Below are 21,149 nucleotides of genomic sequence, written 5' to 3' on the forward strand. Positions count from 1 at the left end.
ATCCCTGTCTGGAACTATATGAAATGACCTGTCATCACAGCCTGCCCTGTGGTATGATGGTTTCCTCGTCGTTCATTGAAGATCAATGGGTGGCCTTGGGCTGACAATTCTAGTTATATCTAACAATAATTAATCCGAATAAAAATCATTTATAATTTTCGAATACAAAATACCCAATTAAAAATTTTTAAAAAATATATAAAAAGATAGAAACAAATAAAATAAACATTATGTAGAAAAAAAACAATAAAATATAAAAAAAAGTCGCGTACTCAAATAACACATTGTAACCACAGATTTAAATGTTATCACATGTTTATCAAGCACAGTAAATTAATTCAGACAGCTACGAAATCTTGCTTACAAAGATGAGTTTAATTTCAGTTTCTTTTTAAAAATATCCAAAGTGTGAGAAATGTCTCGCATATCATTTAACAAGGGGTTTCATTAGGAGGCAGCGGCTCGGTCTGTCAAATCTCCTTTCGCCGTATGATTTCGTACGAATAGTTAGTGACGTGAAAAGAGATCTATCTCCTAATCCCAAAGTCCTCGATGGTTTGTAAAATTGAATTAGTTCTTGAATGTATGATGGAGGCTTTAAAAACATAAAGCAATAGTTTCTATTGACACATACAAGAAACAGCTAGGGAGCAAGTGAAAAAGATTGCAATTCATGGGTCCGGTTTTAGAAAACATCGCAAATTGAGTGTTTCCTCAAATTCTTCCTCAACTTAAATTTCGACCGATCGGATCACTTGAAATTGAAATTCTGAGCGAAACACAGGACTTGAGGAAATTCTCAACTTAATTGAGATTTTTTTTTTATGAAACCCAGGCCACGTGTTAAATGATTGTATTTGTATTCTCGCTGCCGCATTTTACACATTATAGAAGCTAGAAAAAAAGTGGGCAAAGCTCACTTAATTGATTCTCCCTACTCCCCCATTTGATAGCACACACCTTGTAGCCCTCAAAATATAAAAGGAGTGTATATAATGATAATATGTAATAAAGATACTGTGAAAGTTTCATTAAATTCCATTCAGTGTAGAATGCGTTACGGATAAGAGATGTGTACCCCCATGCCAGGAAATGATAAAGAAAATGTTTACAAATGTGAAACCTCGAACAACTTCAGATCAAATACTAAAAATAAGGTCAAAATGGTAAAGACTTAATACAGATCTGTAAAAGTTTCATGGAAATCCATTCAGAGGTTTAGGTAGAGTAACGGGTTAGAGATGGGTCCCACCATGTTCCCATATTCATAAATGACACAGTCCATGTTTTGCTATGTGAAACACACAAGTTCATTTGAATCAAAATCTAAGGAGGTGCACAAAGAGATAATGTCATAAAGATCCTGTGACAATTTCATTAGATTCCATTCAATGGTATATGAGTAGGAGATGGCCCATCTGCGTAACAGAAGAAAAAAAGGAAGAACGGACACACTATCACTATATATAACCCCACTTTGCAGCAAAATGGGAATAATAACAATGATCTGATACATTTTTGAAGAGTGATTGAATCATATCATGTAGATGTGCTGCATAAATGTTTCGTTATTTTCCAAAACAAAGGCATATTGTTTCAGGATCAAGAATCTACAAACATATTGGCCTGATCGGGGAACAATCCTCAGGAGAGAAACCTGCAGACATTTGGCAACATGAGATAGTTTTTAATTCTATATTTTGTTATAAATGTTGTACATGCATGTAGTACGTGGGCTGAGATAAAACCCCGCGCACCTCCGATCCCAATTCATCAACTGCAGTATGATTTTTAAGCGGCCTTATACCAACCACGTACAAATCAATTTGTTGCAAAAAAACTGAACCACATGAGTATTTTTTTTTAAATTTTTTATTCCACTTTGAGACAGAAATCCAAAATGTGTGGTTATTATTTTCACTCTGTAAATTTCTAAATTCTACTGAGAAAGGAGTAAACAAAACATATTCATAGTTGATCTCGTGTACCTTTTTAATGGTATTAAGAAAGCTGAAGTAATTGAATGCAAAATATGTACCCCCTACCCCACCTAAAATTGCTGAAATTTTAGCGTCTGTCTTTTAATTCAAAACCCCTATAGAGTATTTACACTTAATTCAGAAAAAAAAACGCTTATTTGGTATTTCCTGTTTAGTATTATCAAAATTGATACATATGTGGTTCTCTTGATGACTTGTGGCGATTTTCATAATACAAAAATATCAAAAAATGCCAAAAGTGTGATTTCCGAAATTTTCAAAAATGTTGCATAGATTCGACACTATAATTAATTAATTAATTAATCACCATGGAATAAACACACTACTTTCTATATTATTAATAAAAGAAAAGCTTATATTCATGTTAGAATTTTCCACGAAAATTAAAAATATTATACCTACCCTATAAAAAAGAGGTTCCAGATTGAAACAAAATGCTCCATGTGTTCTGATTTTTAAAAATATAAAAATGTAGCTCCGTCGTTTCTTTCTTAGAAGATCAAGTACATATCTAAGAACAACTCTTATTCATTACGAAACACATCAAAATGCAACTTATCTATTCCCAGAACGAAAACTCAACTCTACAAAAGATCTTTTAACAGATTAAGATGCTATTTACTCAGCAAACAGAGTTGATGTTTTTGTGTGGTTTTATGGTAGTGTGTATTTTTTTTTATTGAATTTTGTATCCGTGTATTTTTTAGAGCCTCACGGAATATTAGTGTATTTACTAACTGTGTTACCCTCGAGAAATAAAGTATTATTATTATTATTATTATTATTATTATTATTACAGCATTACGTCAGTGTAAAACTCATATTTTACAAAAATCTTTTGTATACAACATATCTGTTCAACCCGGCAACTTATGTTTTCGTTTTGGGTTACAATTACTAAATGATCGTAAAAAAGTAACTTAGTATCAAAATTTCAGTTTCTCATATCTCCCGCTTAAGATACCACAGTTCAAACAAGCTATTGTATATTAAACAGAGCATGTACTTACTATCATATAGCCTTAAAGTCAGACAAAGCAATAAATATTCGACTAATTTTAAGTCCACATTGGTGAAAAAGTCCACACAAAAAAACAAAAAACAAACAAAACAAAAAACAAAATTACCCATTTTACCCATTAACATGTCTACACCATCTTACTTTTCAAATGAGCCAATGAAATAAATGCTTGAAATATTTCTAGTCCATCTATTAATGCGTACCGTTGTACAACCGACATGTATTAATTTGAACAAATGTAAATGATAAAATACACAAACTGTAAGAAATAAACCTTTGTGCATAAATGAAGAAGATACATGTATATATATAAAAAAAACACCGTCCTGGACAGGCGCTGAAATATCTCATTACTGATCACAATGATTCGTAACATTCATAAGGCGAAGAAATGACTTCCGGTTGAGCCATTCAAGCACTCTTGGGCCTCTTGTTACGGACCATTTTTGTTTGTGTTAAAGATATGGTAAAACCAAATTGCGTGCATCATACACCAAAGTCCATGTTCAAAGTACATTGTATAGCAATGAACATAATTCGTAAGAAAAAAAACCCTATATCTTGAATTTTTATTCGTACTATGTTAACCATGATGTCCGGGCAGACCCATCGACAGGTAGTATAATCTGCAAAATAATAAAACGAAATAGAAAAGTCATGTGTTGAAAATAAAACGCATTCGATAAGAAAATGTATTAGACCTTTTCGAGTTGATATCTTATCGGGCTCGGTAAGTACTTCCGCCAAGTAAATGCAACACAACCATAAAAGTTTAACGGCGCTAATCCGTTAGGGAAAGAAAAATACGGTTAGTAATTCCAGTATATGTTGTGACAGAGGGACAGAATACTCGATCCATACCAAAGGGACATGTACATGTATCAGTACGTCCAGAGTTTTACGTAAGTATTTCTCACCTCATTTCACTCCAATTTATATATTTAGCTAAGTACTACTCTTAATCTTCTGTCTATTTGACAGTCGATCGAGGGTAAGGTCAGAACCTCTCCTATTTTGAACTGTTGTTAATTTTGTCAAATTGTTGAAACAAAAGAGTAAATGATTACTTTTATAAAAAATATATGGATAATGCACACAGTTAAAAGGAAGCTGCTAATATATTAGGAATACATAAACATCAAAGAAGGGGACATTTTCGGACGAAACAATGCCAGACAAGTTCATCATCTTTTCATTCTATAGCTATTGACAACAAAAGCCAAGACCCAGGTGAGCTAGGTTATAAACTTCTTACGATAGAACAGCTCGGTCAGTTTTAACAATTAGAATAATACTGAACAGTTATGGGTAGTTACACGTTTAAAAATAAGTTGTCGTATTGTACCTAGTACCCCTTTCCTTCTAGATATTAAGTAGCACTGCAGCTAAGGATCATGCAAAATGTGATTCATGGGTAAAAAGCCTACATATTTTTACTTTTGATATTTTGTTTGAAATGTCATAGTAAACAGAAATAAACACGTGGTTTTTCATATAACCCGTGCTCTTAGGAGATAAATTTTATATAGAATGCACTGTAGATTTCAAAATTAAGGGAGATAACTCTGTAAATGGCGCTCAAATACAATAGAATCTACTGTATTTTCAATGTCGATTATCTCCTAAGAGCAGGCAGATTTGAATGAATAATTACACATTTCATAGTATTGACCCAGAAAGCAACTTAATTACAAAAATAAAAATATGTAGCCTTTTTTGGGGTGTATCATATTTTTCAGATTTTGCATGATTCTTACAAAGACAGCTACTTACATAGTTATTTTGTTTGCTGTTCAGGTTCTGTACTAGATACATTAACTATGAGTTTAAATGGTGAAAACTACACTTACCACTTTTTGTCCCCAGAACTGAAGTGTCTGTGGTGACTATGGTGATGGTGGTGGTGATGGTGTTTATGTTTGCCCTTACCACCACTTCCTTCATTGTCTTTCCCTTCCTTTTCACCATTGTCTTTTTCTTCCCCAGAACCTCCAGAGCTAAAGTGGCTGTGGTGACTATGATGATGATGATGGTGGTGATGTTTACGCTGTTCATCACGTTTGTCCCTTTTTAAAGCGGCTATTTTTTTCTGGAGTTCTTTCTTGTGTTTATATTCATCATAATCGTCATCATCATCGTCATCATCGTCTTCGTCTTCTTCCTCATACCATCTTTTGTCATTTAATTCATCATCTTGTTTTACATCTTCTCGTTTTTTGATAGAATGACACTCTGAGATTAAAACGACAGACACAAAATTATCATATCAAGAATTGTTTTTTGGAAATAGTTGTCAAAATCCCTAAAATAATCCGGACATTTATCTTAAAATTACTAAAAATAACTCGGATATTTATCGGAAACAAACGAACAAACTTTTCATTAAAACTTTTCTTCATTTTAATTTTTAAAAATCGGGATACAGAGAAATAGAATTCCAAACTTTAAATCTGTTTGAGAAAAACGTAGATCGCATCAGTTATAGGTCTGTACAAATAACTGCAGGCGCTGATGATAGGTGTACCGAGCGTACGCTCCCTAGAATTGGTAATGTTTGCATGAAATCTTGATTTGTAACAAAGTCTACCTCAAACGTCCTCTAACCTGAAATCGCTGCAAGTATAACACGCGTGTTCGCACTACGTACCACTCGCAAATAAAGCAGCGAAAAGCACAAACCATAGAGGACTCATCTTTAAACAAACAGCTCGTATTAAGTCTAGCATAACTCTGATCTTTTATAAATACTAAAACACTGAGGATTAACGGTCGTAGAGATTTTATTGACAATAATTTTTTTCAGTGTCAGTTTTAATTAACGAGTTTAACTGTAACATATGTTTCAGTATATTAACTGTGAATACAACAATATTACAATTTATCAAAAACTATAAAACTCTATAAATAATTATCATTTACTCGTCATCGTATTCTCAACTAGTTTTGAAGCGCTGTACTTATTTTCTAGTCCATTCCATCCCAAAAGAGTCCATTTGTATATAACAACAAAAAGTTACATAAATCGGTTGTGATTAAATTTCAGACCTTTGCTTTAAATCACACAAGATAACTATGATTATTACTAAGATCAGACCTTGTAGAGCACATTTTTTATTTGTTAAAATTGTTTTATTCTTTTTTCAATTCTTTTTTTCTTATTTCAATGAGAAGTTTTAAGAAGACGTTAGATAGTTTAGAATCAATTCCCCAGTACGTTGGTTTAATGTGTATCCACTTTGAAAAGCTCAGGAACAGCGTCTGACGTTCGGTTCGAAATTCGCTCTAGACGCTGCAGCCAGCTTCTCAGAAAATACAAGAATCTTGCGAAAGTTTCATTTTACTGTTAATTAGAGGGGAATTGATAGTGACGAATACACTAAAAAGACAACATTAACTATAAAAAGTCTTGTTACCGTAATCTTTTTTAAAGAATAATTTGGTTCAATTGTTTGATAAATTTTGTAATGGGGATTATGAACTTTGGAATATCTTGCCTCTATATGCCTTGTTTCGTTTTCACCTTTCTTTTTTTTTATGTTACTTGAGAATATAGGGCACCTCTTTCGACGTAAATATGTATAATGATGTTTTAGGGCCAGCTGCAGCTTGACATGTGGTGTAAGGGTTACCTAGTCGTTCATTGAAGACCAATGAGTAGCCTTGAGCGGACATTTTAATCCCGGTTGGGCTGTTATCTCTTTGACATATTCAACGTACATAGTCAAAATTATTTTACATGATTTTCAGACGAATTTGACAAAGTTCGCGTGAATTTCTTGTGAAGCTCTATTAACATGACTTTCTTGTGAAAAATATTTGCCAATGTACATATTCTTGTTACGTTATATTTGTCACATATATAATTATCTTGTTAAGTGAGTAATGGCTAGTATATTCAATTGATGGTATCACATCTGCTGATTTACTATTGAATGAGAGAAAACACTTACATGTCTGTCAATCTATGCTGAGATTTAAGTCTCTTCCTTCATGCATTTTTACATGGTTCCTAAGTCTCGTTCTCGTTTCGTTTACCTTTTACCGGCATTTCCGATGTAGTACGTATTGAAATCCGAAGACTGATTTTGTATATTTTTGTTTACTTCCAGGATTTTAAAATTCTGAATTACAATGAAAATTCTTCTATTTAGTTTTATGGTCGCCATCATGAACTCGTGGATCATTACGGTGTATCCATCGGCGCCATGAAAACTGATTTGTTCAACGTGTCATAGTTTTCCTTTCCTCTTTCGTCTACCCCGGACTTGACTTTTATGAGCAACTCGGCGGGTGTTTCTAGAAATGCAGAAGATGCTTATCCTACCGGTGCTCCCGGTCCATGCTCACAGTTTTTAGTGGAGTCCGAGTAGCTCATTTGCTTTTGTTACTTTGTATGTATTATTTTAGTTACTTTATGTTCTTTGTTGTGTATGTCTATTTTCCATGCTTGGTCTTTGTCCCTGGATTGCGTTCTTTGGATTACCGCTAGAACCTTGGTTCCTTTGATTACCCTTTCTATTCATTGCAATTCTTAACACTTTTATCATGTAGAAATTGATGTTTGTTAATTTTTATCTATATTTGTTTTGCTGTTAATACTTAACTCAACGCTTTGTAAGTGATAAATTTCCATGCATATGAATGATAGGTTGGGACCCATTCTTGTGAAGTCGTGTAGTCACGTGACGAGACTTGCTTACCATAGTTATGTAATATATTCTTTCTAATAATCTAATTTGATTGTTTCGTCATTCTTAGCTAGAAGATTTGCAGAAGAAAAGTTTATGTCCCAGTGTGATTGGCTTTTAAAGTTATCCACATTATCTGAAGATATTCATGATTGCCCGTTAGTCTTACTTACATGTCATGCATTAGGTCTCAGTATCGTATTAATTTTCCCATAGACTTCTATAGTGAAGTGCATATTTTTAGGATTTTTTAAAAAATATGTAAATTGATTCAATAAAACTTTCACTTATGTAGCATTTCTAAGGACATGTGAAAAAATAATTTCCCGCAAAGAAAATAGGGTGAGTCCACGAAGATCGGACAGAAAAGTAGTCTCGAACTATAAATATCCATTTTCCCTACTTTCACTTTCGTTTTGCACTCACCAAACCAACCTTTTCAGTGGAACATTGTTAGATTTTCTTTTAAAAAAGTTCTTCATCTTACAGTATGTGATGTTTGCTCTATTTTATAAGTCATTGTTCATATCTTTTGACAAAATATTAGTTTGTAGAGAGGCAAAAAGAAAATGCACTATATTTTTATAGCATCCATGTTTTGACGTACACCTGCTCAGGGATATGCAATACGATACTGGTACCATTATATCTTAGATTCTTTATCTTAATCTCGGAGGATTCATTTTTTGTTTTGCATATGATAAACTTTTAAGTTCTGTAATGGGCTTCCTATTTCGTATATTTTTAGTATGTTTCTAAACGTTTTGTTTGGATGTCGATCATCCTAAATACATGGTACTATTGTTGGGTTAATCTACCGAATTAACAATATTAAATTATTAATATTAATATATAGGTGCACCTGGTCCATACTTTCAGTTTTCAGTGGAGTCCGAGTTGCTAATTTGCTTTTGTTACTTTGTATGTATGATTTTAGTTACTTCATGTTCTTTGTTGTGTATGTCTGTTTTCCATGTCTGGTCTTTGTGCCTAGATTGCATTCTTCTGATTACCGCTATAACTTTGGTTCCCTTGATCACTCTTAGACTGATAATTTGTAATATCAAAATATACATCATAAACACATGATCGTTAATTGACCTTTGTAGAATACCTTATCAACCATCTGATTTATTTAAAATATTTCTTGTCTTTATTTCTTCTTCAAATCCTACAGAAAGAATTTGATCTACTTTCATTGACAAAGTTTTATCTATTATTGTTATTTCTATAAGTTACTCTTCGTAATTCTCTTCAAATACCAATTGTAGTAAATAGTGCTTTTTTCGTACATATATAGCATACGAATTTTGAATTAAGATATTTAATATATGCTTTCTCGCATTTTTTTAAAAAATTCAAAACAGTATAATCTTATTTTAGGTTTATTGCACGAGTGTTGGTTAATATTGGCTCGAGCAGCTATCATATTAAACGGGCAATGTATAAAAAGAGCGAGAACCGGAATACACTATCGGCGAATATTGCACTTTTGAATTATTTTGAATTGAATGGGCAAAAAATATTACTGGCAAAATTAATCAAAAGAGGTAAAAAATATTCTATTGATATATCTACAGTACAGAAGTAGTCACTCAACATATATTTTCCAATTTTGAAGGAGCTGTTAGGACTGTTACACCAGTATGTGCTATTACTGATGAAATGGAATCACCTACAATTATTCCAAAGACAAATTTATCTATGAATGACTATGGAGTCAATGTAGACAATAAACGACCAACAGCTGATACTCCATTAGAACGTTCTGTGCCCACATTGATAGCAGAATACACACCAAAGGAATCAGTACCTGTTAAAGAAGTGAAATTGGTACAGAACGCTAAAGTTCACTATGATACTTAATTTTTTTTCCGTTTCTCAATTATCCTTATATGAAGATGATTTGTAAGTAAACTGTTTAACATTTGATTGTTACAAAAGATACATTTCCTACCATGTTTTCAGATTCATGATCTAAGTTCAAAGCTAAAAACACTATTGATATCTTGTTTATATCCATATGTTGTGCATCTTATGCATATTATTCTTTACTCGTTTTCATTCTTCCGGGATTTGGTGATGTTCTTTTAGCATATGCTTACCATATAGAAAAACAAACCATAGTTATTAAAGAAATTCAGTATTTTAATGTTTTTTTTTGGTTATGTTATATCTTATGTTATGTATTTTTTTTTTAAATATTTCAAATATGAAACCAATAGCGCGTCTGTAAAATGAATAGTTTTTATCAAATCAAATGTCAGCATATTTTTTTGTGTCATAGTCAGTTGACATAACCGTCGGTTTATAGTTATAAATCTAGTTGGAAAAGTTTTCACATTATATTATGTACACGTTGGCAGTTTCGACGAGTAATAGCCCTTGTCAAAACCGCAGTAGCTCAAATGTATAAATACCTCCAAATAGACTACTTTAAATCACAATTGTTTTTGACCTAGACTGATGAACATCTAACTAGCAATGTCTTCAATGTGGATAGTAATTTTACTTCTGCTATGTATTGCAGGTAAGAGGGGAACTCATTGGCTTTTCTGTCGATAAATGGACGACAATATTTGAAGTAGGAAAAAGTTCAATAGTAAAAGCGATAGATCAAAATATACTTGGTCATTTAGAGAAACCGTGTAAATTTATGAAATGAATCAGGCAAACTCAATTTAATCACCGTTTTGCCACGGGCTGGCCATTTATGTCGCATCGTTTTACCCCGAGCGATAACGAGGGGTTTAAAAACGACATAAATGGCCAGCACGTGATAAAACAATGACAACATGGAGTTTCCATGATTTATTTCGATTTTAATAGGACTAGTTTCTTTATATATGTTTTTTAAAGACGCAGGCAATGAGTTGCATGGTATGTTGGTCATGTGTTTATCACTTTTTAAAATTTGCTGTGGCATAAAAAGCCACGAAGCACGTCATGTAAGAAATATATATGAATAGATGAAAAGGTTAAACTAACAACACATATTGGTTTCTTTTCATGTAGTAAAAGCCTTATATCGAAACAAATCTTTACTTCTGATCACAACGGTAAACTTTATTTTTTTTTCATACAATCTATACTTTCTCCGTTTTAAAGTTCAAAGACTGCAACATATTTATGTTTTTTCTACATTGTAAGTTATCTGAAAAAAATATTACAGCAAATGTTCAAAGTGCATCACTAATGAAACGTCTTGTGCAAAGAGACGGTTTGTATGACGACAAACGTGATGGCTGTGGGTGGTATGGCGATGATAAAAAGCGTGATGGATGCGGTAGGTGGGGCGATGATAAGAAACGTGATGGCTGTGGTTGGTGTGGAGATGACAAAAAGAGAGATGGATGTGGTGGATGGGATGACAAGAAACGTGACGGCTGTGGTTGGTGTGGAGATGACAAAAAGAGAGATGGATGTGGTGGATGGGATGACAAGAAACGTGATGGAATATTTGATGACAAGAAACGTGATGGATTTTTTGACGACAAAAAACGTGACGGAATATTTGACGACAAGAAACGTGATGGATTTTTTGACGACAAAAAACGTGACGGAATATTTGACGACAGGAAACGTGATGGAATATTTGATGACAAGAAACGTGATGGTATATTTGACGACAAAAAGCGCGATAATGAATTCAGCTATGAATATGACTATAATTACAAATTTGGACAAAAGCCACCAAAACCTGCCCCCAAAACTGTACATACCAGCAGTAGTAAAAGCAGTAGTACCAGCAGCAGGAAATGGTGAGTGAAAAGAAAGGCATGCATGAACAATTATAGCTGATTAACAAATTAAATCATTACGTTCAAATTTAGTAAAGAAATATTAAAGAAATATTAAAAAGAGTAATCAAGGGAACCAAGATTATAGCGGTAATCAAAAGAACATAATCCAGGGACAAAGACCAGACATGGAAAACAGACATACACAACAAAGAACATAAAGTAACTAAAATCATACATACAAAGTAAAAAAAGTAAATGAGCAACTCGGACTCCACTAAAAACTGGGAGCATGGACCAGTTGCACCTTTAAATTAAAGTTTTAAGTTATGGATTTGTACATTTTAAGGATATGAAAAGTCACTGATGCATGTATGCATGTAATTTTGTTTTGAATATTCATTGTTTTGAAAATATAGCCACATTATTACATTACATTTTAATTACATGTAATTACTTTTTTTATCATTAAGCTTTTTATTTTCTTTACAGATATGGTTTGTAAATAGGTACGGACAGAAACAACTATCAATAAAAGTTTGTTTGTTTTTAAATGTTTTTAGTTTATAAATCACAGCTAAAATTGAAGTACAATTTAAAGTACGCTTTTATGTAGGAAAGGAAAAGAATGCTAAGGACAAAATGGGCAATAGAAATACTTTTAAGTACAGGGTATGTGAAGAACAATGACATAATAATAATAATAAACATTCACGTGTGCACAGCGATACAAATGAAGAACAATAATGTTCAGATCGTCACTCATAAATTTAACACAATTAAAAAAAAAACAATAGAACTCCACAGTGAAGAAAAAACAAGACAAAATACATCAAGTCAAAACTATGAATGAATCCTAACAGTCTATCAAGACGCATCCAAAATTGGACTATATGTACAGGAAGGGTTCTTCTCTTCGGTTGTATAATGCAGTAGAAAGTCAATCTTGTTCTCATTCGCACTTTGTCAAATGATCGTAATTGCTAAACTGGTGCTTGTTTTGCCTAATGAAATGATATATTCTCGAGAGATAAGTAAGAATGTTAACACAAAACATAAATGATAGTATTGTCTGCCTAAATTACAATTTCCCTTAACGCCATGAATATAAATATAGCAAAGAAAAAGTTACTTCTCCTACAACATTGAATAGAATTTATTGAAACCTTTAAAGAATTTTTATTACATATTTCCATTGCTCACTACTTATTTCGGATTTTGACCCATATTAATTTTGAGGTCATAAGGTGCATGTTTTCAAATGATGATGTTGGAGGTATCAAGTCTTTTAAGTTTAGAATTGCTATGTTTCACTATTAGTTTCTACCGTGTCTATGAATACTAAAATTATTGCTTAGTTCTACTATAAACTCTTAAACTTATTATGAATACACCATTGGTCTTTTTCTAATAATTTTATCAAATATGCCTGATTAAATTTTCAGTACCTGGTTTGGTATATTTTCATTTGCACAAATATTTTCTACTTGCAGAAATAAAGATAACCTTTAAGAAACCTACCTGTTGGATCATATTTGTCGCAGAACAAATAATATGTCTTTTTCCCTATATTTTTCAGCTATTTATAAGGAATACAAAGCACATAGGTGAAAAATATAACAATGCGTAACAAGCCTTGTATCGGATGAGCACCTTGAACACCATGAATATTCCAATATTGACCTTCTATAATTTAGGTATTATAACAAGAGTATAGTGAGTAGTCGACCAGAACGGATGCAATTTGTTTCCACTTTAATTCCAATTGTTGGTTAAAAACATGTACATAATATATGAGTAAGCCATGATTATATCACTCAAATTCAGTTAAAGTGCGCCAAAGCAAATTTTCGTAGTCACAAGCTATTTTTAAAGACAAAAAGCTATTTCCTGATATTGCTTTGGGTTCAAATTACTATCAGGGTTATGCCAGATTGTAAAATAACATAGTTTACGAGACATTGATCCTGTTCACTGAACAAAAACGATAAATATCTAAGACTCAATCGACAAGAAACCTTTGTCACAAATTAGGGTTACCCTCAAGAAATACATAGAAATATATAAAATACTCCAAATGAAGAACGCCCAATAGGTTTTTTAGGAAGAAAAATGGCTAGAAAACATAATTTTAACAGTTATTTTTACATCGAAAACGATTTTAAAAAAATCCATAAAATACGGATGTCCCATGAAACACAGTGTATTACGTTACAATATTCCTGAAACTGTAATGCAAATGTAACTGACACATACGGTAAGTCAATGTGAGAAAAAATACCATAAAATTATAAACAAGATAAAAATGAATGATTCACACGTAAAGGATAATGTTTTTATCGAAAAAAAAAATGATTTTCATCATTTTTTCCAAATGTGCATTTAATTGTGAATTACGTTACGGTGTCTGTCTTTTGCATCTCTTAATGGTGGTAGCAAACTTTCCATATTCTTATTTATAACCCATCAATGTCAGTCATAAATGACTCTTTAACAGATTTTTCAGGTGCTATATATTTTTTCACATTCTTGGTCAAGTACAAATCCATGGATTACGTTACAGTGAATTTTCTTTTAAACGGATAAAAAACACTGTTCTCGAAACAAATTAACTATAAATCATTATCAGTGACATCGCCTATCATACGGACATCTTTAGAAAGGAAGTTGTGACACGGGAACAATTTTAAGGTGTTTCTGAGGGAAACATTCCCTCTAGTAAGTGTCCTTAATTTCTGTTAAGTGCAATTATTTAGATATTATTGATTTTCGGTTTAATTTAATTTAGAAACGGAGAATACATGTATTGGTAAGATGTTATGACAATGGTATATTGCTATGTATGATATATAAATTAAGCATTGGTATATATTACGGTGTAACGTAATTCACAATATTGTAACGTAATTCACATGTTCATAAACTGTGTATTTTGATTTTAGACATTATAATAATTTCTGGTAAAAGATTACTCGTTGATCAAACATCTTATGTTTTGAAAGTATACAGCAATATTTTTGATCTCAATATGTTAAACAATTGATCGAACCAATGTTACCTTTATCGTGTCATTACATGCCACTGAAGACTTCGATATTTCTTCATGTGGCGTATACACAAATGACAAACTTAACAGATTTTTTTTCAATATTACTTGCCAAAATATTGCAATTAGTTGTTTTTCGTGCTTAACCTTCCAATTTTGTTATATGCTCCAATTAAAGCATGAGAAAGCCATGGAATATATATTACACTGTTATAAGTGAATTACGTTACAAAGTCGATCATTCCCGTTAAGCCAATTTTAAACATTCCAATTCGATTTGAATGCATAATTGTTTTCTATATATCACCTAAAAGATGTATGAATGGAAATATGTTGCTAAATTGGTCTTCATCTTTTGCTAATTATGTTTCCAAAGAATAAAAAAGTTAACTTTTTTTCAATTTAATTTTGTTTTATCATTTTTTTATTAGATGTTATAAAATATACAGCATCTTAAAAAAGATAGCAATTTTTGAAGAAATATTTGTTGCGTGTTGTGAATTTATTGTGGATCTATCGAATGATATCATTTGAAGCACAGTTTTGAAAAAATGTATGATTAAACTATTTTATTATTTAACATGGGTGTCCAAAAGTAACGTAATTCACTACCAAAATACACTGGGCATGTTCAAAATTCGTACAGGACATAAATCAACCCGTCAAGAGCTATCTTATGCGTTTTCTTGCAATTCAAACTTTGTTTCATTGAAATTAAAGCATTTGAGTTGTTTTCAGTGTTCAAAATGTCTGGCCGCTTTTCTGTTCCTATTGGGGCACTTTAACTGAATTTGAATAATATGTCGGTTAACTGTGATTATATGTTGGGTAACCATGATTATATGTCGGTAAGCCATGACTATATATCGGTTAACTACGATTATATGTCGGTAAACAATGATTATATGCCGGTTAATCACGATAACATATCTATTAATTTCGACAAAGCTTTGTTTTGTTTCGGAGTGCAATAGTATAAACCCCTAACAAAAACAAAACCTATAAAAATATAACGCTCTTAATGTAATATTGGTCGGCTGGAATATTGTTTTGTGTCTTCTTATATTCGGCGTTTACATGTTCTTATTCGTTCAACAACTTGATATTTCATCCCATTCAGATGCAAGTGTAGTAGATGAAATATATAATTTATCTTGTGTTGCTTCAAAATTCTTTAGAACCAAATGTCACATCACATCTGCCCATGGGCGTTAAAGCATATAAAATCACCCAATTAAAGTAGAAAAAGCGATGTAACTGATCTTTAATAGACTCCTGATTTAATATTTCGTTATAAGTTATAAGTCTCATATTATTTTTAATTTTGCATCAAACTACTTAGGTTTGAATAATCTTCTTAAAAGAGAAATCAAGGGAACAAAATCAAAAGAATGTAATCCAGGGACAAAGACCAAAGATGGAAAACAGACATACACAACGAAGAAATAAAATAATCAAAATAATACATGCAAAGTAACAAAAGTAAATGAGTAACTGGGAAAAAAAATACCCAACAAAACACAACTTCGCTGCACAGGCCTGCCGATCATACACTAAGTCTGTGTTCAAAGTGTGACCAAAATATGAAATTAAAATATATATCTCAATTTTTTTTTTATTTTGTTCTTGTCTTGGTGATTCTGTAGAGTGATGGAATAATCTGATCTGCAAAATAATGTAACTACATGAAGATCAAACGTCATCAAGTTACAATGATACTTAAGAGTTTATAGTTTTTAATTTGACCGGAACTATATGTACGCTATAAATCTCATCAATAGAAAATAATCATCCCATATCAACTTATCCCTTGTTAATCTCCTTCGGGTTTCAATGAGATCGTTCTCTTTCTATTTTTTATGTTTTATTTGTATGTCATCCGTTTTTAGCTCCTTTGTTATTTTGTATTTTTTTCTAGATTGAAAATATTATATAGCTAATAACCTTCGTGTCTGTTACAGTGAACCGAAAAGATTACATGAAGCTGAAATTCATTATCAGACAGTGGAACAGAAAAAATTACAACGTATGTTTTTGCATATGTTTTAAGGGAGGTAGAACTAGGTTAAAGGACATAACTCTTGAAATCAGTATGTTTCAGACTTTCCTTTGAAATGGAATGTAATCAGTCCAAGTTACTTTGATGCTTACACGAGATTGAAATTTGAAATATCAGTACTATTTTTTCGTTAGAATCATTTAATGAAAATATCTTAACTAAGTACATTCCACTCCGAGTTCAAATGTCTTTTTAAAAATGATTGTTATATGCTATAATATAAATATTGAAACAAAAAAAATAAAATGTAGATATTTAAACAGTACGGCACAGTGAAAATATTGTCACAATATGGCCATAAAATGAGATTGTTATATAAAGGAAAGGAGTGATACCGATTTGTTTTAAAGTAGTTGATTATCTTCTATATATATTAATGCAAAAAGCATTCACAAAATGATCCAATTAAGCATTTATATCCGCAATTACGTGATTGGGAAGTGGTAAACTAAAGATATTTTTATGAAGAGAAATAATTTGGGAAAGCAAATTTCCAGTTTTTAATTTCTTATTGTACAATTTGGATACTTCAAAGGTCAGGTTCGCCCCTTGAATGCGGACTGCCTCAATAACTTACCTTCTTATTGCTATGAAATTGATACACACTTACCTCCTAACTAGATACAAACAATCCCAAATTGAAATAGCTAAAGCTACACTAACCATTTTTTGTCGTCAGAACTAAAGTGCCTGTGGTGACTATGGTGATGATGATGGTGATGGTGTTTGTGTTTGCGCCTTCCATCACTTTCATCTTTGTCCCTTTTCAAAGCGGCTATTTTTTTCTGGAGTTCTTTTTTGTGTTTATATTCATCATAATCGTCATCGTCATCATCATCATCGTCTTCGTCATCTTCCTCGTACCACCTCTTATCATTAAGTTCGTCATCTTGTTTTACATCTTTTTGTTTGTCGTCAGAATGACATGCTGAAAAAATATTCAAACAAAAATAAGTCTCAAAAGTCACACATAATGAGGAACACAATACTGAGATCTAGAAGCAGACGATTTTTAAAATAATTTACATTTAATTTTTTTAATAACTTAATTATTCACCCTTTTCAACTTTTCATTAATAATCCGAATCTTTATTTCAATAAAAATGGGATTCAGCGAAACAGAATGCCAAAATCTTAACCTTTAAGGAGGTAGAGGTTGGGTAAGGGGTATAACTCGTGAAATCAGTAATTTGTTTGTATCATAATCAATTTTACAAATGCCGTTCAAGCTTTTATTTGAAACAGGATGAAATCAATCCAAATTACCTGATGCTAACATGAGATTGATATAAAGAGCCTGAATACAAACGTTCTATTATTTTTTTAATTTTTTTTTATCCCTTACCTTAAATCTACCTCCTTAAATGTAGAAATTTAAGTGTATTTTTTATACCTATCCATATACCAATAGAGTGCGATGTTGCGCTACGTACCAGTTGAAAATAAAGCGACTAAAAGTACCAACCAAAGTTGACTCATCTTTAACAAAATATCATGTGTATGACCATTCCTGAATAACTGTGATACTTTATACTGAAACATGGAAGATTAATGGCGGAACTGATTTCATTAACATCATTTGTTTTCAGTTTCAGATTTAATTAACGACTTAAATTGTTATAGATATTTTGATATATTACTTGTAAATCTAACAGCATATTTTAATTTTAACATATTACTTGGTAACATATTCCATATTAGTTTAAGCGCGTTGTTTTGAACAGTGAAATATGAAAAGCTACGTGTTACAGCAGGAGGATATGTGATGTTTATCTTATTATTTTTTGTTCCTTTTCTGTTGTTACTATTGTTTTGTGTTTTTTGTGTTTTTGTTTGTTTTTCTTTTGATTTTGGTTAAAACGCGTCTCCTCTTCATGTTAGTTGGGTTTCATTGGTCAATCTTTTCATGGAAGTTTATTGTTTATATGACTATGACGTCATATACAAACATTGCTTTAAATATCACAAAATCGGTGTAAATTACTTATAACTCTATACATTTATTTAAAAGTGTCGTTGTACTCATTTCGAGTGTAGAACAACTTCTGATTTACTGAAAGATCTTTCTCTATCACTTTCATATTCGGAAACTAGTTCTCTCCAAACTTTTGACTTCTTAACTCTTTACACTACTACACCACACGATGAAATGAAAATAAAAATCTCGTTTGAAGAGACTTATTCGTTATTCGTTAATTGTTTGCTGTTTCAAAAATGATGTTTTTATATTTTCTTAAACATCGCAGAAGAGAAAAGTGGGTTACAAAAAAAAAAAAAATAATAATAATAGGTTTGCGATATGTTTGATTTCCACATTGATAACATATTTGTCACATTTGGAGGAGTTTTTTTTTCAACAGCAAGTTGACACTCCAATAGGCAATAACTCCATTCCTAGCAGATTTGTTTTTTCATTCATACCAGACGTGGAATTCTTCAGAATCTCATAAAGTATAAAATTAAAAAGTTGCTAAATCCTTTAAATTTACATACAGATATATTGATGATGTATTGTCCGCCAACAACTCTTCTTTTGATAAGTGGTTAACTTCAATGTATCAACCAGAGCCCGAGATAAAGGTGACTACACAAATAGCTTGTTCTGCATCATTTGTGGACCTACAACTCAATTCTGATAACAGTGGTCATCTCAACACTAAGATTTATGATAAAAGAGACGATCTTTAGTTTATTATCATAAATTTACCTTACCTGTGAATCTTCTCCTACATATGATGTTTATATTTCAGTATCTGCGTAACAAACTCCTGAATTAGGGGTATCAGGAAATGCGTGTTAAAAGGTCTCTGACCAAATTCTATTTTAGATGTTGTCATTGGTTGAAAAATACTCAGTTTCTTCTAAATCAATGAGAAATGATTGGTTTTTTTTTCTTTTTGTAAATTGTTCTTTGTCCTGATATGACCGCTGATTTACCGATTATGACGCAATAGCATGTACATGCTTTTTAATTACCACTGGTATATTCAAGCCTTAATGGAAAAGGGCGGTTTAGTGCGTTGTAAAACATATATTTAACCCACAATTTCGTTTGAAATGCCTTTAAGAAGTCAGGACCATTGCGGTACCAAATGCCCCGGTGGTGTAATATCTATTTTGCCAGATTTGTTTTGGAATTGATTTGATTATGAATCTTAGTACCGTTCGGTAATTTTGTTTTTACCCTTATTTCTGTGATGGAGACATCATTAATAATTTGTGCAATTGTTCCCGCTAAATTAGGACCTGTCTTCGTTAATCTTTAATGATTGAAAAAAAATGTTAACATTAATTTATTAACGTTGTTTGACATCACGTCAGACGTCATGAATCGACAATAACATCTATATTTCGCTTATTTACCGGGCGAAAATTAATATGAGCCTTTCTTTCATTTTTCATATTTGGAGTTAAATGAGCGAAAAGGTGTTTTTCTTGTTTATGTGAAAAATGGTAATTATATTGGTATATCAGTGTACGTTTTGGCGTATTTTAGCTTATCAATGAACATCCCATTTGATCATATTAAAGCAAAAGTAAGATACTAGCGTTCCAGCTTTTTTAGTGGGTAGAACTGAGCATCATGTAAGCATCTATGTTACTTGGACTGATTTCAATCTGTGTCAAATGAAATCTTGATAGGCTTCGATGAAATTGGATATGATACAAATATACCACTGATTTCAAAAGTTGTATCACTTACCCTAGGTCTACATCACAATTATGGAATTTTTTTTTCAAAAGGAACATAGATAACTTTAAAAATCGAAACACTGGCTTTATCATAATATCATTTTACTGTGTTTGAAAGTAAAACTGTTTGTTAGGAATGAAATAAAATTACAGTTTAACTGTCAAGAGCCTTGGTACCATAAACATGTTCACAGTAATGACAACTATTTTAGTATAACTTGATGGATCATTTCTAATTAAGATGTTGGCTTTGACACATTTCCTTTCCCACTTCAAATTACCTTCTTTAGGTGACTAATGGATAGGATCTTTCGATCATTTTATAACTTTTGCTGATTTTCCATTGTTAACTATTCAGTGTGAGAACACAAACAACTTTCTGTTTGACGTCTCTTCATTGAAGTATGCATTTGGTGTAGTCTACCCTCTCTAATATTCGTCTTCTTATTCTTTAGCATTATTAACTTATTTTAAACTAATTGGAGAAAAAATAAAATATTTTCTAGAAACTTTTTACCCTCGTGTGATGGACTAATAATATAAGAACTGTGTACAGAAATGTGGTATATGAAAATATGCACAAGCCAAGTAGGACATTTGCCTGTCTTTTTGTATCATAGACTGTTTACCATGAAGAATCACTCTTGAAACGTTCATTGAAGAAATTACCGCTATATTATGGGCTTTATTTTTCAATGGTGTTTTTCAGTTTGTCTAAAAACGTTTTCTTTTATTTGTTTTTGTTTTTGTTTTTTGTTTTGATTTTTTGTTTTTGTTTTTATTTTAGATGTCATTTTTCTATGTATTTGATTCATGTATTACCAGAGTTGACTAATCTAAAGCTTTCCAAAATTATGCAAGACCGATTGTTTTTTTTTTTTTTTGTATCATGGAAAAGACGT

At 31.8% G+C, this 21,149-nt stretch overlaps 1 protein-coding gene across 1 annotated transcript; it reads left to right on the plus strand.

Annotated features, from left to right (window-relative positions):
• The first annotated feature begins 3,779 nt into the window (after window positions 1-3,779).
• On the plus strand, window positions 3,780-12,003 carry LOC148605777 (uncharacterized). The gene is made up of 3 exons (XM_088548143.1): window positions 3,780-3,923; window positions 9,331-11,470; window positions 11,942-12,003. Coding segments are annotated over exons 2-3 (633 nt in total). The 5' UTR covers window positions 3,780-3,923; window positions 9,331-10,838; the 3' UTR covers window positions 11,943-12,003.
• Window positions 12,004-21,149: the final 9,146 nt, after the last annotated feature.

The sequence above is a fragment of the Perna viridis genome, chromosome 10 (genome assembly GCF_037379345.1).
Source record: "Perna viridis isolate PV_CMFRI_1.1 ecotype Kerala chromosome 10, ASM3737934v1, whole genome shotgun sequence".
Taxonomy (NCBI): domain Eukaryota; kingdom Metazoa; phylum Mollusca; class Bivalvia; order Mytilida; family Mytilidae; genus Perna; species Perna viridis.